We start from the raw sequence: 23,581 nt of genomic DNA, 5'->3' as shown, positions 1-23,581 counted from the left end.
AGGAGATTGCCTACGGCTGCCCTCGATTGCCTGTAACTAAATAGCGACCCCACTCCACTGCACTTTGAGTTAAAAAGAACCATGCCGACCAAGTTTTACTCACGGAAAAGTTTTCAACATGCTGAAAAAGTTTCCGCCACCAAGCTGAGGCCGCGAGGCTTCCCTCGAGCAAGAAGGAGAGTTCCAGTGAACTTATAGGACGTCCTAGGACCACGTGTCGACCGCAGATTAGGTCGCCGCAGTGGGACAGCCCCTTAAGAATTTATATATGAAGAGAACCCAATGTCTTTTTTATCAGATACTAGCTTCATTCATTTTGAATGTGAATTTACCTGGCTGAGCTATGTTGGCTTTATTTGAAATCACGTTGCTGTGGGCGTGGAGCTGGGTAACCTGATAATTTTATAAACACCGGATAGTGAATAATAAAACACATAATAAAATAATAAAAGATAGCGGATAATAAAGACCTCCAAAACCATAGGGTATTGGTTAAAAGTTAGGCATGATACAAGATACAAGATACAAGATACAAGATAAATTTAATTGTCACGTGTGCCAGATGGCACAGTGAAATGAATTCCCATACAGCCATACAATAAAAATAAACAGGACTCAACACACTATAGAATTTAACACAAAACATCCCCACACAGCAGAACCAAAGTTTCCCACTGTGTGGGAAGGCACCAGAGTCAGTCTCTTTCCTCCACTGTTCCCCGTGGTCAGGGTCTCCCCAAGCCCTCCGCAGTTGCAGCTACGGGCGGCCCGATGTCCAGGACCACACGCCGGGATGATACCAGTCCGACGTCGGGGCTGCGGGACGTCCTCAGCGGCGTGGACACCAGAGTCGGTGCCCTCCTACCATGAGATCGAAGGGATCTGAGGTAAAATCTTTGTCACCCATCGTGACCACCCTGGTGAGAGAGGCAATACTCTCACAGTACTCTGACAGCATAAGCACTTCAATCGCCTATTGCTTGTAAATAAAATTACTGTAACTGTGTACTTTATAGATCGGTGTGGATAGGATGAATCAAAATGGTCATTTAATGCTATGTGACTCCATGAAAATAACTCATCATTAACCTTGGACACAATTCACAGTCTTATGGGGGTACTTTTCTTGACATAACCTCATATCATTTCTCTATGTTCAGCAGTCAAGTATCATTTGCCGTGGTCAACTTGGGCATAAGCTCCCTGGGACTGCGTTCACTCAAGGAGATTAGTGATGGCTACGTACGAATCATCAACAACACGAAACTCTGCTATGTTCAGACCTTGAACTGGCTACAACTCTTCAAATCTACCAAACAATCACACTTTATAACGAAAAGTAAACCAGACACAGAATGCAGTAAGTACTTTATAACAGTCTCATCCATTTACATTTTATGTGGAATTATTTTTGAGGTTTTTCGATTCTACTTGGGTAACTTAAAACCCAACGGTATGAATATTGAATATTCCAATTTTAGATAACTACACAACCCTCTCCCTTTATCCCCCATATACCCCCACCTCCCCTTTGCCACATCTGGACTCACACTGATTTCTCACCTTGCCCTCTCCTTCCACTTACATTCCTTCTAGCTTCACAATTTGCAAACTCTTCAAATCTTTTTCTTACACCTTTCTAGCCTTTGCCCAACCATCTCCCTATCAAAAATCCCTCCACCTGTATCTACCTATGACCTGCCAGGCTTTGTCCTCCCCTACTCTCTTCCAACACTCTTCCTTCCACCCTTACAATCAGTCTGAAGAAGAGTCTCAACCCAAAACATCACTATCAATGTTCTCCAGAGATGCTGCCTGACCAGCTAAGTTACTTCAGCTCCTTGTCTTTTTTTGTAAACCAACATCTGCAGTTCTTTGTTTCTCAGCAACATGTTCTTCTTGGTAATTTCACTTCCACCCTTCGTTCTTCAGAGGAAGTGGTTAGTGATATAACAGTTCAAATTGTTCAGAGCAAAAAAATGTGGTTATGTGGTTATATGCAATCCTAATCAGGATTTATGATTCAATAAATTGTCTGTGTGAAATAAAAGGAGTCAATGAATGTACAGTTGGAATGTACTTCCTGAGTTTTCTACAAAGCTTTCTGCTGTTAGGAATGATTAACCTATTTGTTCCCCATGTTATGATGCTGTTTACGCCATTGCAACTGCGTATTCGCATCCTGTATCCTTGGCTTACTTTGATTTTTCATTCAAACGTTTAGTCAAGTTTCTATTGTACATTCACCTATCATCCTCAAGTCCTCCAGCTCCCTTTTAGCCCTCATTCATTTCCTCTGCCCTGCCGCTTTTCATTCATATCCTACCCTGCAGCTTTACATTTCACTCCTCCTCTTCTCTCTGTATCTAACACACTTTTGTCGTCTTTTCATCTCTAGCCTTTGTCACTTATTCCACCCATCTGTTAATCAACCCCCCCTCTCTTGTATCCGCCTAACATTTTCCAGGCTTTGTCCTGCCTCCACTTCTCTTTTCAACCTTTTTTCCCCCCACACCCATCAGTCTGAAGAAGGAGCCTGAACCAAAACACAGTTTATCCGTTTCCCTCCACAGATGCTGCCTGGCCTGCTGAGTTCCCCCAACACTTTACCTTTTGCTCAAGATTCCAACATCTGCAGTTTTTTGTGTCTCCAATTTGTTCATTATCAGTCATAATGTACATTTTTTTTAATGGATGTAAACATTTCTTACTTAATCCCTAATTGTTACAATCGTTGTCCCTCAAAATTATTTTTCTTTTCTCTCATGCAGCTGCTCAAAGCGAGGTCTGCAACCCCCTCTGTTCAGTCCATGGGTGTTGGGGCCCTGGTCCCCTGCAGTGCTTTTCTTGTCGTAATTACACTCGTGACAGAACGTGTGTTGAGAAGTGTGACGTGTTTGAAGGGTACGTATGGTGCAATGCTAGTGAAATGTTTAATGAGATCTTAGTATTTGAAAATAAGTTTTAGCTATTGGAAACCGGGCTGATTGCTTCCAGAAAAATCAAATGTAACCGTTTGTGATCTGCAAAGTATTGACTGATCACGTGGTGGAGATAGGTTTAAGAATAATTTTTGAAATGGTTTGAGATATAATACTTAAAAGATCCCATAGCACCACTCTTTAAAGAAAATTGATAATTTTGACCGTTTTCATAACCAAGACGTCATTCCCTCATTCCTATCCCTCATTCTGACTGAGTACCGAAAGGTTAAATGACCTGACTCCTTGCTGGATATTCTATCCAAAGTTAGGAAATGTTGATTTCCTATTCTTTTTCAAATTCTCTTTTAGGCAGTTTTAAATTAGGAACCAATCATACTTGGCACATCATACATATACTTGGAGTTAAAACCACCAGTGGCTGATGTTTTTCTTTTTATCAGTCAGTTTTTTAATATCGTAGTCCCTTCATGAGTCTGATATTCATCCAATTCAGGGATGTGCATGGCGATCTAAAACAAGTGACGCAGTGAAACCTTCTCCTGTAATATTTCAGCAATGGAAACAGTCTGTTTACATCGTAAGCAGACTATATTTTTAGCAGTAAATATTTGATAAAGCGAAAAAAAACAAAACAAGAAATCCATGTAACTTAACGGATACTTTTCCATTTGCAGTCAGAGAAGATGCTTTGAAGAGAAAGTTACCTTAACCTCTGATTCCCGAAACTCTGATGATTAAACAAACTATTAGTGGAAAGAAAAAAATCTTAGATTAATATTGGGATAAGTAACCTACATTGAGGGTGTTTTGAAATTTCCTTTTCTACTTGCAAAAATATCAATATAAACCAATGATATTTTTCCACTTTGGGCTTGCAGCTAATTTGTTCCATTGGCATCCAACAGTCTGGGAATTTGGGTACACGTTACCAAAATTTGATAATAAATATACTTTTCCAAAGTCCATTATCATTAGTGTCCTAATAGAAAAAATTAAATTAGTTAAATAGGTTTGTCAGGTTTTCATTTCTATCATTGTTACTTTTTGAATCGTAATTTGGAACAGGTGGTAGGGCAGAACCAACACTGCAGATCCCAGAAAGAGTCATAGGCAGGTCCATAATTAATTTTGTTGCCCCTCCTCCAACAAATGATTAATATTGAATAGGTGAGCTATAAATTGGGCCTGGGGTTTTCTTTCCATCTGAGTTGTTCCAATATTTCTCAATATTATGCCTAGAGGAGGTGCATCAAACGTGTATCAAATCAAGAATCTACAAACTTCACTAATTAATGTAATATTCACTCGCGGTTTAAACTGTGAAAGTTGTCTCAAACCACAGAACAATGTTGCTCCCGAGAATCTTAACTATTCTATTAAATTGCCACCCATTAATGCTGGGAAGGGCAGAAAATGACTGAAATCAGTGGCGCAGCTCAGTACTGTCAGAAAATTGACTACTTGGATAAAAGCAGAGGGAAATAAACGGCGATAACAAATATTATTTCCGAGCTCTTTATTTCACCCAAAAGACATACAATGGTCCAAAGTGGTTAAACGTTTTATTGCAGTGACATATTTTGTTGTCAAAATCTTTGATTCAAGGCTTCATAATTTTAGTGTGATGGGGTTAATCATAAGTTATAAGAGCAGAATTAAGCCATTCAGCCCATCAAGTCGACATCAATCCTATGTTGCCATTCGATCATGTCTGATCATTCTTTCCCCCTCAACCCAATTCTCCTGCCTTCTCCCCTTAACCCCTGACACCCATACTAATCAAGAATCTGCCAGTCTCTGCCCTAAAAATATCCATAGACTTGGCCTTAACGGCCTTCTGTGGCAATTAATTCCAAAGATTCACCACCCTCTGATTAAAGAAATTCCTCCTCATCTCCTTTCTAAAGGTACGTCTTTCTATTCTGAGGCTATGGCCTCTGTCCCCTAGACTCCCCCACTAATGAAAACATCCTCTCCACATCCATTCCATCCAAGCCTTTCACTATTCGGTAAGTTTCAATGAGGTCCCCCCTCAGTCTTCTAAACTCCAGCGAGTACAGTCCTAGTGCTGTCAAACATATATCATATGTTATCATCATTGCCTTCCCTTCCTTTATATCCTGGTAGTTAGCTTTCTCAGATAAAATCTTAGTGTGCAGTGATACAGGGAACTATTTTACCGGGATAAATTGCATCACGTACATTGTCTGTTCAGTTTGAGTTTTATCCCGAGCCAAAGTGAGTGACAATTTCTGTTGCTTTGCATTTGAGTGATGCTTAATTTACTATTTGTTCACAATATAAAGCACAAGTTTAAGCACAAATGCAGCCATCTTAATTACATTTTAACATTTCTTCAAATTTTTAGTTTTCAGTTTGTTCACAAAACATTTTCTTTATATTTTGTACAGGAAGGTGAGGGAGTATGTGGAAGGATCCCAATGTTTTCAATGTGATGCACAATGTAAACCACAGAATGGATCAAAAACCTGCAGTGACTCCGTAAGTCAGGGTTAGATAGCAGAATGTACATATGTACATGGGAACAGTAATTTATATTATTAAAGGTTAAAATGATGAACATTGTAGCAACAAAAAAATCACTGGAAAAATTGTGCTGTTATATCAAGACAAAATAATTAAGGTCCAAATGGGCACAAAGATTATAAGGAAAAAGAGGTTAGCATCATAAAGCAGAGTGTGAAAGTTTGTAAAGACTTTTAACGTGTATTAGTTGTGGAGTAGCAAGCCAGCACCCTGTAATGTAGCACCAGCCTGCAATATTGTGGAAACAAATTTGCTTTCTACTGCATTACTTATGGCTCTGGAGGAGGTTGGGGAATTTATATTGTTGTTAAATCAGTGGATTTGAGTAGCTTCAGTGGAAACCTGGGAGCAGTTTGGCTGCACTGATTGATTAATGTAATGTGATTGGTTGTAAACCAGCATCTGCACTGCCTTGTGTCTATGTCTTAATTAATGAGGTTGGTGAATATCCCCATGAGATATGCGAGATAATATGAGGAATTTTGCTTCAAAAAAGGCTAGCGGAATCCATTTTTCCCACCTGTTTGTTTTACAAATTCTTCAGCCCTTTGTTCCAATAGCATGGTTTTCCAGTTGATTCCACAACTACAACAGTTTCTGTCAACCCAATTATTTCTAACTTTAAGCACTTTTATATTATCCTGTAATAGACATTGCCTTGTTAAGAAAAAAATAATCCTTTTTCTTGTGTATTGTCATATAAATATTGTCTCCATTTCAGGCAACATCAAATTGAATTAACAGTCTATCTTGGTTAGGACCCAATATAATTACACTAGTAAGCCCACAATTCAATCCTGAATTTGCTTATTATCTTTGGTTTCAATGTTGTATTCCACATTGAGTTGAGTTTAGTTTATTGTATATCCTTAAATGAAGGATTAATTATATTATGTTTTGATCAAATTTAAGATGTCTACATAAAAACATAGAAAATAGGTGCAGGAGGAGGCCATTCGGCCCTTCGAGCCAGCACCACCATTCATTGTGATCATGGCTGATCGTCCCCTATCAATAACCCGTGCCTGCCTTCTCCCCATATCCCTTCACTGCACTAGCCCCTAGAGCTCTATCTAACTCTCTCTTAAATCCATCCAGTGACTTGGCCTCCAATGCCCTCTGTGGCAGGGAATTCCATAAATTCACAACTCTCTGGGTGAAAAAGTTTTTTCTCACCTCAGTCTTAAATGACCTCCCCTTTATTCTAAGGCTGTGGCCCCTGGTTCTGGACTCGCCCAACATTGGGAAACATTTTTCTGCATCTAGGAATTAAGGGACAGAAGTTTAGGGGTAATATGAGGGGGAACTTCTTTACGCAGAGAGTGGTGGCGGTGTGGAATGAACTCCCAGTGGAAGTGGTGGAGGCAGGTTCATTGGTATCATTTAAAAATAAATTGGATAGGCATATGGATGAGAAGGGAATGGAGGGTTATGGTACGAGTGCAGGCAGGTGGGACTAAGGGGAAAAAAATTTGTTCGGCATGGACTTGTAGGGCCGAGATGGCCTGTTTCCGTGCTGTAATTGTTATATGTTATATATATGTTATCTAGCTTATATGTTTCTATAAGATCCCCATCATCCTTCTAAACTCCAGTGAATACAAGCCTTGTCTTTTCAATCTTTCCTCATATGACAGTCCCGCCATCCCAGGTATCAATCTTGTCTACTTTAATACTCTTTGAATCTGCATTCCAAAACTCTCTACCCTGGCATACCAATGAGACTTTTCCTTTCAAAGTAGAATTATTGATTTTTAAAAATTAAATCTAAGTTATATCACCCAAATTCTGCAGCCACCAATGAGCCATCAATGCTAACTGATAACACATAGAAATCATGCCTACAGTCTTCTGGCAATATAAAAACCTTTCCAAGATTTCTTTGGTGTTATTTATAAGTTTGGGACATCACGGGTACGAGTTAGCATGATTTCCTAAAATACAATAATGTAATGGTGTAATCAATCACATTGAAGATTGCTCACAACAAACTTAGCAGTAAAAAGGATAAACTTTAACATTTTAAGTTCGGATTGTACACATTACATAAACACAGAACATATTTTATGAGAAACAGTTTTCAATCTGAGGCAATGAGTCCACAAATTTAAACTTTTTTTAGGATCAGAGTATTCATTATGTGAGAATGAATGCATTGTAACCCATTAAAATCTTGTTTGTATTTGCGCTGCATGTCATACTATTTGCAGGGATTCTATCAGCATTAGCTGACATTGTGGGCATTTATTTCTGCTAAACATATTTCTGCTGCTTACAGCATTGGATACTGGAAAGGGCACATCCATGTGGGGGAGCAGGGAACAGCAAGCTCACATTTTCTACCTTTAACAGCTTATTCCAAAAACTCCCACCAATTTTGCCCCATTATAACAGTACACACTGATAGTATCATTATTATTCCCAGCACATACCAACCCATTGGCCATCACTAACTGACATTGTACACCACACCACCTTTGACCCATTTTCCCATCACATCACGGGTCTTAAAAAAAGGTCAGATTTTCTATTGACTTTGAGATACCTGTGCCTACCATTGGCTTGTCTTTTTTATGAAGCTTTTTAAACTCTAGCCAAATTTCCATTCTGCTATAATCCCATAAATACAAAGACAATAGGTGCAGGAGTAGGCCATTCGGCCCTTCGAACTAGCACCACCATTCAATGTGATCATGGCTGATCATCCCCAATTAGTACCCATTCCTGCCTTCTCCCCATAACCTGACCCACCTATCTTTAAAAGCCCCATCTAGCTCTCTCTTGAAAGTATCCAGAGAACCGGCCTCCACTGCCCTCTGAGGCAGAGAATTCCACACTCACAACTCTCTGTGTGAAAAAGTGTTTCCTCATCTCCGTTCTTAACGGTTTACCCCTTATTCTTAAACTGTGGCCCCTGGTTCTGGACTCCCCCAACATTGGGAACACGTTTCCTGTCTCTAGCGTGTCCAAACCCTTAATAATCTTATATGTTTCAATAAGCATTGTTAAATTGCCTTTGAATCTGCTTCTGTGAAGCATCTTGATGTTTTACTATTTTAAATGGAATAGATAAGATCAATACAGAAAGTATTTTACCCAGAGTAGGGGAATCAAGAACCAGATCACAGAAGTTCAAGGTGAGAACAGACAAATTTAATAGGAACCAGAAGGGTAACTTCTTCAGACAGAGCATGATGGGTATATGGTTCAAAGGTTATTTATTGGTCACATACACCATAGGTGTAGCCTCAGGAGATAGACACAAAATGCTGGAGTAACCCAGCAGAACATGCGGCATCTCTGAATAGAAGGAATGGATGATGTTTTGGGTTGAGACCCTTCTTCAGACTGAGAATCAGGGGAGAGGGAGACACAGAGATAAGGAAGTGTAAAGTGTGAGAACAAGACATCAAGGGGGATGAAGTTCAAAGAAAATGTAGAATAGATCATTGTTAACGAGGAGAAGGTGACAACGAAGCATCCAGAGATAAGGTTTAATCTAGGGGACAGTCATACTGGTCAGAGACTAGGAAGGGGGAGGGATGAAGAGAGAGGTTGAGGCAGTTAATATAATAACATTTAAAAGACATTTGGAAGGTACATGGATAGCAACGGTACAGAGGGATATCGGCCAAATGCATGCAGGTGAGACGCATTATGCAGAATCGTAGTCGGCATATAGGCAGAAGGGCCTATTTCCATGCTTTATGATTGACTGTCGCTATGAAAGGCATTTTAAGCATATATTGTCATTGTTCAACGAGACTAGACTGGCAACAAAAATGGAAAATCCTGTCCCTGGAAAGAATTACAGCGATGAGTTTCTAGTTTACAGTATTTGTGAACATTGTGAAACAAGATGCCTGTACTGGAGTTAAATTTATTGCAACTATAAATGTTAGGAAATGAATGCATAGTTACTGCAGGATGGTTGCCTTATATAAGGGGCGTGTTAATTTCCCTCAGGAGAGAGGATTAGCTAAGGAAGGAGACCCAAAACTACTACGTAACGAATTCTGTTTTCATGATGTGTCTCTCTGCTGGACTCAGTTCACTCGCAGCTGTGTTCAATCATATTAGGAAACTAATTTCTGGAAAAAAATCAGGATGTGTTCTTTAATACCACAGCACAGTTCAACAGCTTAATAACCAAAGTGATTTTCGCTGGGCTTTGGTAATAATGTTGAACACATTTAGTTTGTTGCCTTTTGTAACTCCTTATTGGTGGTTCCAAACATAATTTATTTTGGTATCGGGATTTGGGCCTTGTTTTAATGCTGTGCCACAGCCTGTTTTGTTTTCTCTCTGTCAAATGAGTGGCAGCAACAAACCAAAGGATGGGATGATTTAAAAAAAAAAATAAATGTGTGCACAATGCAACAAACTGAAATTCAATTGAAGGTACACAAAAATGCTGGAGAAACTCAGCGGGTGCAGCAGCATCTATGGAGCAAAGGAGATAGGCAACGTTTCGGGCTGAAACCCATCTTCAGAATCAATTGAGGTGGGAATCCAGTCTGAGGTTTTAGTTCCTGGTATTGTACCTGGGCTGTGAGGAAGTAGAGATGGTTGAATAAGATTTAGCAAAATTATAACTGATCTCTATATTAAATATGTACGGGATAATTTTATGTTTCAGCTTCAGAGATTTAATGATACACCAGACAAAATTAGATCTTGATTTAAAATGAGAAAGATGGTGTTTGCTGCTCTATAGCTCACAGTTAATCTGCTAGATTTAGTTTAGTTTTAGTTTAGAGATACAGTGTGGAAACAGGCCCTTCGGAGCACCGAGTCGACACCGACCAGTACATTAACACTATACACACACGGGACAATTTACATTTCTACCAAGCCAATTGACCTACAAACTTGTATGTCTTTGGAGTGTGGGAGGAAACTGAAGATCTCGGAGAAAACCCATGCAGTCACGGGGAGAATGTACAAACTCCATTCAGCAGCCCCGTAGTCGGGAACGAACATGGGTCTCCACCGCTGCAAGCGCTGTAAGGCAGCAACTCTACCATTGCAACACCGTCCAGATAGTTGTGTGTAGTTTATCTTTTATTGGTGATCTATGAATTACTTGGGCAATACACCCCTCCTGTATTTGAATTAATTTATTAATTTTATTACCCAGGGCAACAGAAACTGTACTGAATGTGCTAATTTTAAAGATGGCCTGCACTGTGTGAAAAGTTGTCCCTCTGGAATCTCCGGAGAAAATAATACCCTCATCTGGAAATACTCCGATGAGAATAAGCTCTGTCAGCTATGTCACCCAAACTGTACTCAGGGGTAAGTAATGATTAATCAGCTCTACATAATAGTGTAAATTGTTTTGTGTAAGTTCCATCATGTAGTGGTATGTGAAAGAAAATCTAGAAGTGAACTATTGACTCAATAGTTCACTTCTCTGGATATCTCATCCTGATTGGAACATAGCCTGCAAATGGTCATGGGCCTCTGCATAGAACATCCAAGAGAGCTTACTCTATTCCCCAGCCAGGCAGATGAGTGACAGAACATAATTATGGTCCATCGTTGATTAGTTGGCAGAATATTCAAAAGCACTGTGCTTTTCATGTCTGAAAAGCACAGTTTGGTCTAAGCTATATGAAGTTGCTGTATTGTGAATTAATTCATGCCAGCTGTCATTTTTTCTAAAAAAAATACATGATGTGACAGGTTATTTTCTAACACTCAGAAATACTTTTAACATTTTATGTACAACACAAAGGTGTGTATTCCACATTAGGCTTTATGAATCAATTGCTTTTCCTCATTCCCAGGATCTTGTGCAGCCTTGTTGGAAAAATAATTGGTCTAGATGTTGATCTTACTCATCATACCAAGGACAAAAGAGAATTGAATGTTATAAATTGTAGTATTATGTGAGATATTTTCCATTAATTGGATCTTTTATTTCTATTGCATCCTAGATGTAAGGGACCAGAGCTTCAAGATTGTGAACATTATGTTGGGTAAAACAAATCTATTGTTTCATTTATATTATTTGAATTTCCTGATCATCCTTAATGATTTGCATTTTACGAATTTGCAATTAAAAAAATCTGACCTCCATTTAAATTTTCCACTTCTTTGTGTTAACAGTTACAGTGCCCTCCATAACGTTTAGGACAAAGGCCCATCATTTATTTATTTGCCTCTGTACTCCACAATTTGAGATTTGTAATAGAAAAAAAATCACACGTCGTTAGAGTGCACATTGTCAGATTTTATTAAAGGCCATTTTTAAACATTTTGATTTCACCATGTAGAAATTACAGCTGTGAAAAAAAATCAAAATGCACTCCATTACAATTGAAATAACATAAAAACGGACTGTACCAACAAAGTAAAAGTGTTTGTTGGAAATGAAAATATTGCAGATGCTGGAGATCTGTAGTAATGGTTCATACAAAAGTTCTGCAAACTGTCTTCAGGAATTCAAAGTGAACTTTGTGTCACTCAACCTTTTGCCTCAGGATGTGTTCCTGACATCTGAGTTTTCAGCTCCGGGTTCCAACTGAAACATAGAAAATAGGTGCAGGAGTAGGCAATTCGGCCCTTCGAGCCTGCACCGCCATTCAATATGATCATGGCTGATCATCCAACTCAATATTCTGTACCTGCCTTCACTCCATACCCCTGATCCCATTAGCCACAAGGGTCACATCTAACTCCCTCTTAAATATAGCTAACGAAGCTGGGAGATGTTAAGAGAGGGAGGGTTTCCATGTGGCGTCACCTATGTTTGTGGATGAGCGTTGCAGCACCTGCACCTACATGTCTGGAATCCATTGTTTGAAAGATCCCATGGTTGGGTATGCCAGCACAATGGCCCACTGAGTAGAGAAGCCTACTCACAGTTCTAACGATCCAGGTTGATGCCTGAACTCTGCTATCCTCGTGGAGTATGCTCAATCTCCCCGTGACCATGTGAATGAACCCCAGATGTTTCAGTTTCCTCTTGCGTCCCATAGATGTGAGGGCTGATAGGTTAATTGGCCAGCATGAATTGCCGCTAGGGTAACTGAGTGGTAGTGCAATCGTGGAAGTGGGGGCGGACGGTCTTGAGGTTTACTCCAGGAGCCTTTATCATGACTGGATATATCCACAAGGCAGTGGAGGTTTTAAATCCGAGTTTTCCCTCTCCTAGATGGACTGCCTTCTAAGGCTGATGAGCCCCATCTGCCCTCATGGGGGCGGGAGCGCCTACCTTCCCATGCAAGACAATATAACTTAAAAAATGAAGGTTTCTGTCCCTTCAGGGAATGTGTGTGGGCCAAGCCCTTGAAATGAAGGGTACTCCTCTCTCCCCTGTAGCAGGCAAAATTGATCCTTCTGTGGCTGATTTTTGTCAATTAATTTATTTTGTTGCGCAGCAAGCACCTGCATATTAAATTGAGAAAGGAGTGACGTAAATAAATTCTTTGACTGGAGATGCATCAACTCCATGTGTCCATAATCTAGAGCAGATGCAGTTAGAAATTGGGTCTATCCAGAGTGAAATAAATCAGGACTATGGTGGTATAAATAAGTTGGCACAAGAACAAATAAAAGTTTATTTTGGAGATTATAATCCAGACGATGGGGGAAATACCTGGCAGCTCGTAATTGGGCAGGAAGGTAGGAGATCAGGGTTTGCTGAATTCAAACAGTAGGGTGCCAGATGATAATGGATGCGAACACCCAACAAAGGCAAACAAAACAGCTGCCAGAGTAGTTTGACAGAATAAGAAATTCATGCTGCATTATCACTTCAATTACTGCCCAGCTGCCATTAAAAAAAACTTTGCCGTAAATCTTCCCTTAACACTAGATGGAATTTTGAAAATTATTGATTGTAAATTTGTCATGGGGGTGGAAGGGACCAACCACCTATTTATGAATATCTATTTCTTTCTCTATGTATTTATCAATGCTGCTTATTAATGAAAGGGTAGTCATTTAACTGGCTTGTAGATATTCAGTTGATAATTAATAAATTAATTTTGATTCCAGAAAGATTCAGAAATGTAACATGAATAAGACCATCACAAATTATGCCCGTGTCAAAGACTTGAAATGGAGGCACAAGAGACTGCTGATGTTGGACTCTTGAGTAATAGACAAATTGTCAGAGGAACTCAGTGGGCCGAGCAGCATCTGTGGAGGGAAATGGATTGACAACATTTTGCATCGGGACCTGACATTTTGTCCATTTTCCTCCACAGATATTTGCCTGGCCCACTGAGTACCTCCTGAAGCTTGTTTTTTGCTCAAAGACTCACTTTAGTTAACTTTATTTTAAATAAATAATGTAGTACCATGTATATAATGCAAACAAATGTCAAAGTTGAAACATACTACCATATAAATTGCAATAAATGCATATCCAGCTGCACAAACTGAGCCGCTTAAAAATAGGACTATTAAAATTTGTTGCAATATTTGCTCAATTAAATCATTTATGGTGAAGCAAGAGCGCCTAATGATCGAGGATTCTGATGCCAAATGTTTCTCATGCACGTTTTCCTCCTCCTCTAGTTCCAGCATTCCCTCCATTGCTGCAGGAGTGGTTGGGGGCCTGCTTGGTCTGGTCATGGTGGCTCTGTTGATTGGAGTGTGCCTGCGGAGAAGGCACGTCAGAAGGAAGCGGACTTTGCGACGTTTACTGCAGGAACGAGAGGTGACCAATGCAGGAGATTGTATTTTCAACACACACACACACACACACACACACACACACACACACACACACACACACACACACACACACACACACACACACACACACACACACACACACACACACACACACACACACACACACACACACACACACACACACACACACAAAAACAATAATTTCTCACCAATTTGAAAGTAAAAGCTTGTTTAAAGTTTCATCAATCAGACAAATCTCGTATAAAATTGGAATAGTGTGAGCTCCCTTGGAGCTAACACTCCACGATTTAGATGAGAAAGATGTTCAATAGGGACAAGAACTGAAGGGAAATAAACACCTCTCTACATCCTAGGATCTTAATTTATGGTTCCATGGTTGGAAATATCTTTCATCACAAGATCAGCTTTCAGAGTCTTTGCAGGGTGCAGGGTTATCCAACTAGAGAGCAAACTCTACCTTGGCAAGCTGTGAAATTTTAATTTGCTTTTTAGAGATGTCAATCAGGCCCGGTAAAAATTGTTTATGTTTCTGCAGTAGTCCATTGCTGGATTTTGATTAAAAGAGAACTGCTTTTCTTGCTACTTGTGATCACCCTGAGAGATGAAAAAACACATGGCATGGCTTAGGGATACTCTGACTAAAATGTCACAGTGTGACTGTTACTTCATGGAATTGCAAGTCCCATTTCATAGGAACTTGAGGAAAAACACAGATACATTATCCACAAGCAAACCTGAGGGTGCTGTATGCTCTCTCACAAGCTAACTTGAGGGTGCTGTATGCTCTCTCACAAGCTAGATTGCAGATTTTGTATATTTAGCTGTCCTTGCCTTTATTTCCCCCACCGCCACTGTGGTTTGTAAAATAAATTTAATAGGTGACATTATGTTAAAAAAAATATGTGATTTTGTGCTTCTCACAGCTGGTTGAGCCTCTAACACCCAGTGGAGCTGCTCCAAATCAGGCCCATCTGAGGATCCTTAAAGAGACAGAATTCAAGAAAACTAAAGTGCTTGGCTCTGGAGCATTTGGCACAGTGTACGAGGTAAGCTGTCTCTAAGGCAAAGTACAACATTAGAAATAGTTGATGTTGGTAGATGGATTCAAACATTGTGTCTGCTGTGAAGCATTGTTAACTTTTATTGTGGGTTGGAGTAGCAGAGTAATTGAACATGTGTTATTAATCTTCATACTAGGCTCACGATTCCAGCATCTATAGTTCCTTGTGTCTCCAATGATTTATAATTGCTCTTTGGGAAAGTGGTTCTGGTTGGAATGGAAAGAGATGGCAGGATAGCAAATTGCTGGAGTAATTCAGTAGGTCACATAGTATCTCTGGAGAACATGGATAGGCAACTTATTGGATTAGGACCCTTTTTCAGACATAGATAAGCAACCCAAAATTTCTCTTATCCATGTTCTCCACGGATACTGTCTGACCCGCTGAACTTACTCCGGCACTTTGTGTCTTTTTTAGGAAATCAGTATCTGCAGTTACTTGCGTCAGCAGAATTTTCACTTGTTTGATAGTCTTTTTGTGCCCCATGTTTGATATCCAAGAACTTGAGTCTTGCAGGATAACATCAAAGACCTTTGACTAAGGCAACCCATTTTGTGGGTGGAAGGGAAACTGGATTTTAATTTAAACAGGAGAATTAGAGATGTTGCACACAGAGCAAGACAATAGAAATCAAAAGCAAAATACTTTGAGTATTGCAAACTGAAGTAAAAGAAGAGAGTGCTGGAAATAGTCAATCAGTCAGACAGCATCATGGGGGGGGGGGAACAGACCAGCTAGATCATGCCGAACACTAGTGTTCAGCTCCTTAAGTTGGTATGGCTGCCAGATTTTTATTCATAGGCAGTCAGACATTGAAGGTTAGGCCTCGGAGAGATTTGGATGGCCAATTCTATTTGCCTCCAACATTACACAAGGGAATTGCACCCCCCCCCCCCCCCCCCCCCGGATCTTACGTGAGGTCTGATCTGATGCAAGATCTATGACCCAGCTAATTTCAGTACGGTTCGGTTGTATGCTAAAGATATATGGGACAAAAGAAGTAGTAGACTCATTCCTTTAAATACACTTCTTGTAGAGTCGTGGACAATAGCACAGAAACAAGCCCTTCAGTCAGTGAGTGCACGTGGACTATTTGCTTTGTTATTTATGTTTTAATGTTATTTTTGAGTAGTCTTTTATTTTCTTATTTTAACTTTAATTTTAATAGTTACTAGACCAAGTGGGACCCGTTGGGTCCCTGTCACATGGGAGGCCTGGTCCCCCAACACAACCTGTTCCCCAACGCAATATTCTACCACTCACCCATAACCCCCACGGGAGGCCTGGTCACCCAACGCAGCCAGTTCCCCAACGCAATATTCCACCTCTCACCCATAGCGGACAACTGCGCAGGGGCTGCTCATTTCGCCTTACGCACCCTCCTCATTTTTAAACTAAAAAAAATGCATTTGCACTTGCTAGCTAGTATAACGCAGTGTACTGTAACTTAAAAAAAATGTATTTGCACTTGCCAGGGCGAGTTTACTTGGATAGCAAAAATGTTACGAGCAGAGCTACAATCCCATTGTGATGTCACAGCTGTAAGCACAGGGGACAAATAGTTATTGTTTTCCAAGTTTCTGCACATTTGTGAACATTTTCATCAATAAGTCGAGAAATAATGCATTAAATTTTCAGATAAGGCAATTTTTGACCACGGCATACATCTCTATCGGAATATGTAAACATTTTACCGTTGGAGTGTCTATTTTTTAGCAGTATGATTACACACTCACACACACTCACATACATCCTAGATCAGAGTTTTAATAGTTACTAGACCAAGTGCAGACCCGTTGGGTCTGTTCCCCCAAGGTGTGGTTGTGGGGGAGGAGGGCGGGGCGGCATGTGGCGACACACACACTAACTAACCCCCCCCCCCCCAGCACACACGCTAACTACTCCCCTTGATATTAATATTATTAACCTGCTCCTTTTACCCCATAATCGCCCTACCCCCTGACGCATGGCCCCCAACTCGCAGGCGTGTCTAGGGGGGGGGGGGGGGAGAGAGGGCAGAGAGAATGGGGAGAGACAGAGAGAAAGGGGCAGACAGAAAGGCAAGAGACAGAGGGAGGAGGGAGAGGGGGGAGGCAGAGGTAACGGAGAGAGAGAGATGAGAGAGAGGGAGAGAGAGAGAGAGATAGGGGAGAGAGAGAGAGCGAAATGCAGCCATGCGTCACGCGTTCAGAATGTTCTGGAAATGAAGCGTGTGCATCTCATGCACGAAAGCTGTCGCAGCTCTATGGAATTCAGGAGAGCAGCCTGCCGCATCACACACACACACACACTAACCACCCCCCCCTCCCCATCCCCTCCCCCCTTCCCCATCTCAGCCCCCTCTCTCCCTTTCTCTCCTCCCCTCTCTCTTTCCTCCCATTTCTCTCACTCCTCCTCCCCCACCCCCCCCCTCCGTCACACACACACACTCCAATCTAAGTTGTCAATGAAGACAGCAGATTTATTTTTAAAAAACTGTCTGAAATTAAAAGTTAATGTTAAGAATTAGTGATGTTAAGTGACAAATAATTAAATTCATTTCAATGAAAAACAATGGAATCTACTGTAAAGACGAGTCAAAACGCACTAAGTCTTCACTACTATTTTATTATCAAATACACACATTACTATTCATACACATTGCTGCCCTAACTGTCCGTGGTCTGTCACTGGAGCTAGAGAGAGATCTGGAGGTGGGGAGGTTACAATTATACTGGTGATATGGGGAGTGGTTAGTAGTGATGAGGTCACTGTGTTAAAGGCACATGCACTAGTCTACATCCTTCCCCTTGGAAACAAAGCAGTACAGCAGTGACAGGGCGACCACGACTCATACGCTACAAGCAGATCACCACACACATAGTCAGGCAATAGTTAAACAAATTCCCTGTAACATACAGGCGGCTTGAGCAACCTCCCGGAGCGGGTACGCAACCCGCCCTCCCCATCCTCCGCAGAAACAGCAGGAGCAGGAGCAGGCGGCTGAGCCGGAGAACGGGCAGGAGAGGGAAGGTGCGGAGATCGGGGAGGGGAAGCTGGCACAGGGCCGGGCACGCGAACAGGCGAGGGCGGACTGGCAGTAGGGGAGTGGGGCACACAGAGCTGAGAGGGCAGAGTTAGGGGCATGCAAGGAGCGGCAGGCAGAGAGGAAGAAATCGGGGGGGCGAAAGGGGCAGCAGGAGGCGGAGCGGGCTCATTGACCAGCCGCAAATGCTGGCGGGACCGGCGATAGATGGTACCCTCGTGGTTGACGAGGTAAGACCGCGGCGAGCCGGCTGAGCCGACGACAACCGCCAGACGGTAGTGGCCGGACGGGGACTGCATCCGGACGACCTGACCAGGGAACAGACGCAGAAGGGGGCGGCAGGACTTGTCGTGGGAGCATTTTTGGATGTCCTGTTTTTGGGCAATGCGCTCCCCGACGGACTCAGGGCGGAGGACAGAAGGCACCAGGGACCGCTGGGACACAGGAATCGGAGGGCGCGTGATGCGGGACATGAGCCGCTGAGCAGGCGAGCCCAGGGCAGGGTCACGGGAGATGTTGAGGAGGGACAGGTAAAAGTCCGACCGGGAAAGTCTGCAGTGCTCCAGCAGTTCCTTGGCACTCTGCGGATGGCATGCTCAGCAAGGCCGTTGCTTTGCGGGTACTCGGGGCTGCTGGTGAAGTGACGAAAGTTCCAGGTGGCAGCGAAATCGCGGAACTCCGCACTGGAAAACTGGCCACCGTTGTCCGACTGCAAACTCGCAGGGGAGCCAAAGGTTGCGAAGTGTCGGCGCAGCTTCCCAATGACAGCAGCAGATGTTAGGGAGGTCAGCTGGTCCACCTCGAACCAGCTGGAGTAGGAATCCACAAGGACCAGGAAGTGCTTGCCACGCCACTCGAAGATGTCAGTGGCGACCGCCATCCATGGCAGATCGAGGGCAGGCTGTTGCAGAAGCGGCTGCCGTTGCTGATGGGGAGAGAGGCTATTGCAGGTGGAGCAGGCGGAGACCCTCTCCCGGATGTCCGGGGCCATGCCGGGCCAATAGAACTGGCTCTGGGCCTGGGACAGGGTGGCCTCGGCCCCGGGATGGCCGCTGTGGGCGGTGTGAAAGTAGTGGTCCCGCAGCGCCGCAGGCACCACAACCTTGTGGCCCTTCACCACCACTCCGTCGTGCAGCACAAGCTCATCCTGGACCAGGAAGTAGGGCACGGCACCGGCCGGCAAGGATGAGGGACGGTCGGGCCAACCACGCCGGATGACGTCGGTAAGCTGCTGCAGGGCAGGATCTTTGGCAGTGTGCTGGACCAGGGACTGCATCTGCTGGGAAGGCACAATATTAATGTCTAACACCATCAGGTCAGGTGATTCGTACGGGTGTCGGGCAGTGGACATCAGCGGTGCGCGGGACAGCGTGTGGGCCACGAACAGGTCCTTGCCCTTGCGGTACACGACTCGAAACGTGAAGCGCTGGAGCTGCAGCATCATTCGCGGGACGCGGAAACGGCACTTCTTAGGGTTGAGCTTAAGGTTGATCTCACGAGCCCTGTCCAGGACTTGGCGGAGGTGGAGGTCGTGCTCAGCGACGTCCTTCCCATATACCAGAATGTCATCGACTATGATAGCACACAGCAGACCAGCAAACAGCTGTTCCATGGTGCGCTGGAAGACTTCGCTGGCAGAATTTATTCCGAATGGCATGCGAAGGAAACGGAACCTGCCGAAGGGTGTGCTGAAGGTGGTCAGGTATGAGGAACGTTCATCCAGCGGTATCTGCCAGAAAGAGCTTTTGGCATCGAGGACTGAGAAGACAGTGGCCGGACCAACCTGTGCAGCGTCCTTGGGGTTTATACAAATGCGAAGCTCACTCTTATCCTTCTTTGCAGCAACAATCATGGTGGAGACCCACCGGGTGGGATCACTCACCTCCTTGAGGATGCCCACGGCCACCATGTGGCGCAGAGTCGACTCCACCTTGTCCTCCATGGCAAAGGAGACGCGGTGTGGAGGGCGGACCACAGGCTCGACAGCCGGGTCGACAACGATCCTGTAACTACAGGGCAGCCGGCCCAGCTCGTCGTTGAAACGATCGGGGTACTCACACAGGGGGTCCAGGAGTGTCCGCACCTGGTGGATATCGCGGTGAAAGGAGACCAAACCGAGACCAAAAAGTGAGGGGCCGAGCGGCCTTCAAAACCTTGCAGATAAGAGTTGCTTTCCCGACTGGTACGAGCACTCCTCCCCCGTAGGCATGTAGACGGGAGTTGCCGGGAGTGACCTTCTCCCCAGACCCTATCTTTTTGAAGAGGCTCACTGACATAACATTGGCGACCGCCCCACTGTCGACCTTTGCTGGGAAGGTCACCCCATTCACAGTAACACGCACTGAAGGATCCGTTATCAGTGCAGGTGCACCCAACAGTGAAAAAATGCTTGAATCATCATGGGAAGAGCTGGTATCAGAATCAGGGAGTTCGTCCGACTGGAACTGTGAACTGAGTGCGTTATCAGTCTCCCCAAGGTTGTGTAGCATTCTCCTGGGGCCAGTTACAGGTTTCCCACGGGAGCGGCAAGCGGCAGAGAAATAATTCAGCTTTTTTAGAAATTACAAGTCTTCCCCAGCGCGGGGCAAACGTTAAACTGGTGTGATGCAAAGTTGCAGTTGGAGCAACGACGCGGGCTGCCACCCGAGAGGGCGGGGGAACCATGCTGGCGCTGCGGGCCATCTGCCCACTGGCGTCAAGAAACAACGGCAACGTTAACGTCCTGGGCTGCAGGCTGCACGGAGGCTACAGCCGCGGCCATGCGAGAGGCATGCAGAGCCTCGTTCAAAGTCAGATCAGGCTTCCTTAGAAGTTCAGCCCGCAGTTTCTCGTCCTGTAGACCAAACACCAAGACATCCCGGGTCATTTGATCGGGGGTCAGCGCGTCCAGGCGGCAACGCCGTGCCAGATGCCGTAGCGCGGCAATGTAGGTGTCAATGTGCTCACTGGGGTTCTGCCACCTGGTGAAGAACTTAAAGTGCTCTAGGATGCAGTTGGTGGGAGTCGCACAGACCGGTGAACTTCGCCAAAAGACATGCCGGGTCCCGAGCATCCTCATCATCGCCATATTCAAATGACTCCGATCGTTCCAGGGCCTCCGGGCCAGCCAAGTTTAGGAGCAGGTGCGACTGCGTTACAGGGGTGGCATCAGGATGGGCAATGGTAATGTAGTGCTCAAAATCGCGTCGGAAGACAGCCTACCGATGGGCAATGTCGGAGTCGAAGACCAGCATATCAGCCTTGCGACAAGAGTTGGCCATGGTAGGGGCACGGGAGAGAAACACTCGAGGGTAGGGAACTGGGCGATAAAAGAAATAAAACCCGTTAAAACAGCAGGCGCAAGGCGCTATGAAACAAGACGAGTCAAAACGCACTAAGTCTTCACTACTATTTTATTATCAAATACACACATTACTATTCATACACATTCCTGCCCTAGCTGTCCGTGGTCTGTCACCGGAGCTAGAGAGAGATCTGGAGGTGGGGAGGTTACAATTATACTGGTGATATGAGGAGTGGTTAGTAGTGGTGAGGTCACTGTGTTAAAGGCACATGCACTAGTCTACATCTACAACCTGGCAGGCTGGGGGGACAGGGTCGGGCGGGACCAGGTGCAAAGGCATTATTGCCAGCAGCCAGGCTGTGGGGGTGGAGCCGGGTGGGGCCTGGAGGCAGTTGGGCCAGGTGCAAAGGCATAGTTTGGTTATAGATTTTAGTAAATATCTCGGGAAATAATTGAACAAATTCATAGATAATTGGATTTTTGAAATTATACGGAAAATTTCTACCAGAAGATGTAAAAATGCCACTGTTATTGTAACATCAGCAGCTGGGCAGTGGTCAGATTTAAAAAAAGGTCAGATTGGTCAACAATTTTAATTAAAAAAGCCAGGAAGATAATGTACCCACTGGTACAGAGGAGTGGATTTCTAATCTCGCAAAGAAAATCTCTACTGAAATATGTAAACATTTTCCCGTTTTGGCATCTGATTTTCGAGGAGATACGTTTCACATGCAATATGACACACACACACACACACACACACAGTTTTAATAGATACTAGACCAAGCGCAGACCCGTTGGGTTTGTTACCCCAACATGTGGTTGCGGGAGAGGGGCTCGGGGGGGGGGCGACATGCGGCGTCACACACACTAACTACCCCCCCGCACACACGCTAACTACCCCCCTTGGCGCGTCTAGAGAGGGAGGGGGGTAGAGAGTGAGGGCAGAGAGAGAAAGGGGCAGAGACAGATGGGCAAGAGACAGAGGGAGAGGGGGGTGGAGGGGAGGAGGAGAGGGAGGGTGGGTGAGGGGGGAGGGTGGGGGAGGAGCGGTGAGAGAGATGGGAGGAGAGAGAGGGGGGGGGGAGAGGGGGAAGGGAAGGGGAGAGGGGGGGGAAGGGAGGGGGAGAGGTGGGGATGAACGGAGGGGAGGGAGGGTGGAAGAAAGGCGGTAGGGGGAGGGGTGGAGGGGAAAGGGGAAGAGGGTTTAGGGGAGGGAGGGTGGGGAGGGCAGGGGGTTTGGAGAAAGGATGAGGGGAGAGAGAGAGGGAGGGGGAGAGAGAGAGAGAGAGGGGGGTAGAGAGAGAGGGAGAGAGAGGGGGGGGGGGAGGGAGAGAGAGAGAGGGAGAGGGGAGAGAGAGAGATGACCTGGCAGGCTGGGGGCCGGGCCGGACGGGGGCAGGAAGCAGGTGGGAGGGCGGGGTTGGGCTGGGCCAGGAGGCAGTTGGGCCAGGTGCAAAGGCATTGTGAGGTCAGAAGCTGGGCACACACACTAACCACACACACACACACACTAACCACACACACACACACACACACACTCCGATCTAAGCTGTCAATAAAGACAGCAATTTTTTTTTTTTTAAACTGTCTTTGAAATTATAAATTAGAGAAATAATTCAGTTCAATTCAATGAAAAATCCCTGATTCTGATACCAGCTCTTCCCATTATGATTCAAGCATTTTTTCACTGTTGGGTGCACCTGCACTGATAACGGATCCTTCAGTGCGCGTTACTGTGAATGGGGTGACCTTTCCAGCAAAGGTCGACAGTGGGGCGGTCGCCAATGTTATGTCAGTGAGCCTCTTCAAAAAGATAAGGTCTGGGGAGAAGGTCACTCCCGGCAACTCCCGTCTACATGCCTACGGGGGAGGAGTGCTCGTACCAGTCGGGAAGGCAACCCTTATCTGCAAGGTTTTGAAGGCCGCTTGGCCCCTCACTTTTTATCTGCTGGACACTGAGAACACCACGCTGTTGGGCGCCCGTGCGTGCCAGGACCTCGGTTTGGTCTCCTTTCACCGCGATATCCACCAGGTGCGGACCCTT

General features: G+C 44.3%; 1 protein-coding gene across 2 annotated transcripts in view; it reads left to right on the top strand.

The window, feature by feature from the left end:
• egfra (epidermal growth factor receptor a (erythroblastic leukemia viral (v-erb-b) oncogene homolog, avian)) overlaps positions 1-23,581 on the top strand; it is a 256,774-nt gene that overhangs the window by 188,926 nt on the left and 44,267 nt on the right. The window contains exons 12-18 of one of the 2 annotated variants that reach the window (XM_055656891.1): positions 1,164-1,360; positions 2,772-2,904; positions 5,357-5,447; positions 10,633-10,790; positions 11,435-11,476; positions 14,025-14,166; positions 15,089-15,211. In XM_055656891.1, the coding sequence (XP_055512866.1) occupies positions 1,164-1,360; positions 2,772-2,904; positions 5,357-5,447; positions 10,633-10,790; positions 11,435-11,476; positions 14,025-14,166; positions 15,089-15,211 (886 nt within the window). Of the gene's footprint in view, positions 1-1,160; positions 1,361-2,771; positions 2,905-5,356; positions 5,448-10,632; positions 10,791-11,434; positions 11,477-14,024; positions 14,167-15,088; positions 15,212-23,581 lie in introns of both variants that reach the window. The other variant, XM_055656882.1, reaches the window with a different exon arrangement.

Source organism: Leucoraja erinacea, chromosome 2 (assembly GCF_028641065.1).
Source record: "Leucoraja erinacea ecotype New England chromosome 2, Leri_hhj_1, whole genome shotgun sequence".
Lineage (NCBI taxonomy): Eukaryota > Metazoa > Chordata > Chondrichthyes > Rajiformes > Rajidae > Leucoraja > Leucoraja erinaceus.
Note: the sequence above shows the minus strand (reverse complement) of the source record. Positions and strands in the feature narration are given on the sequence as shown.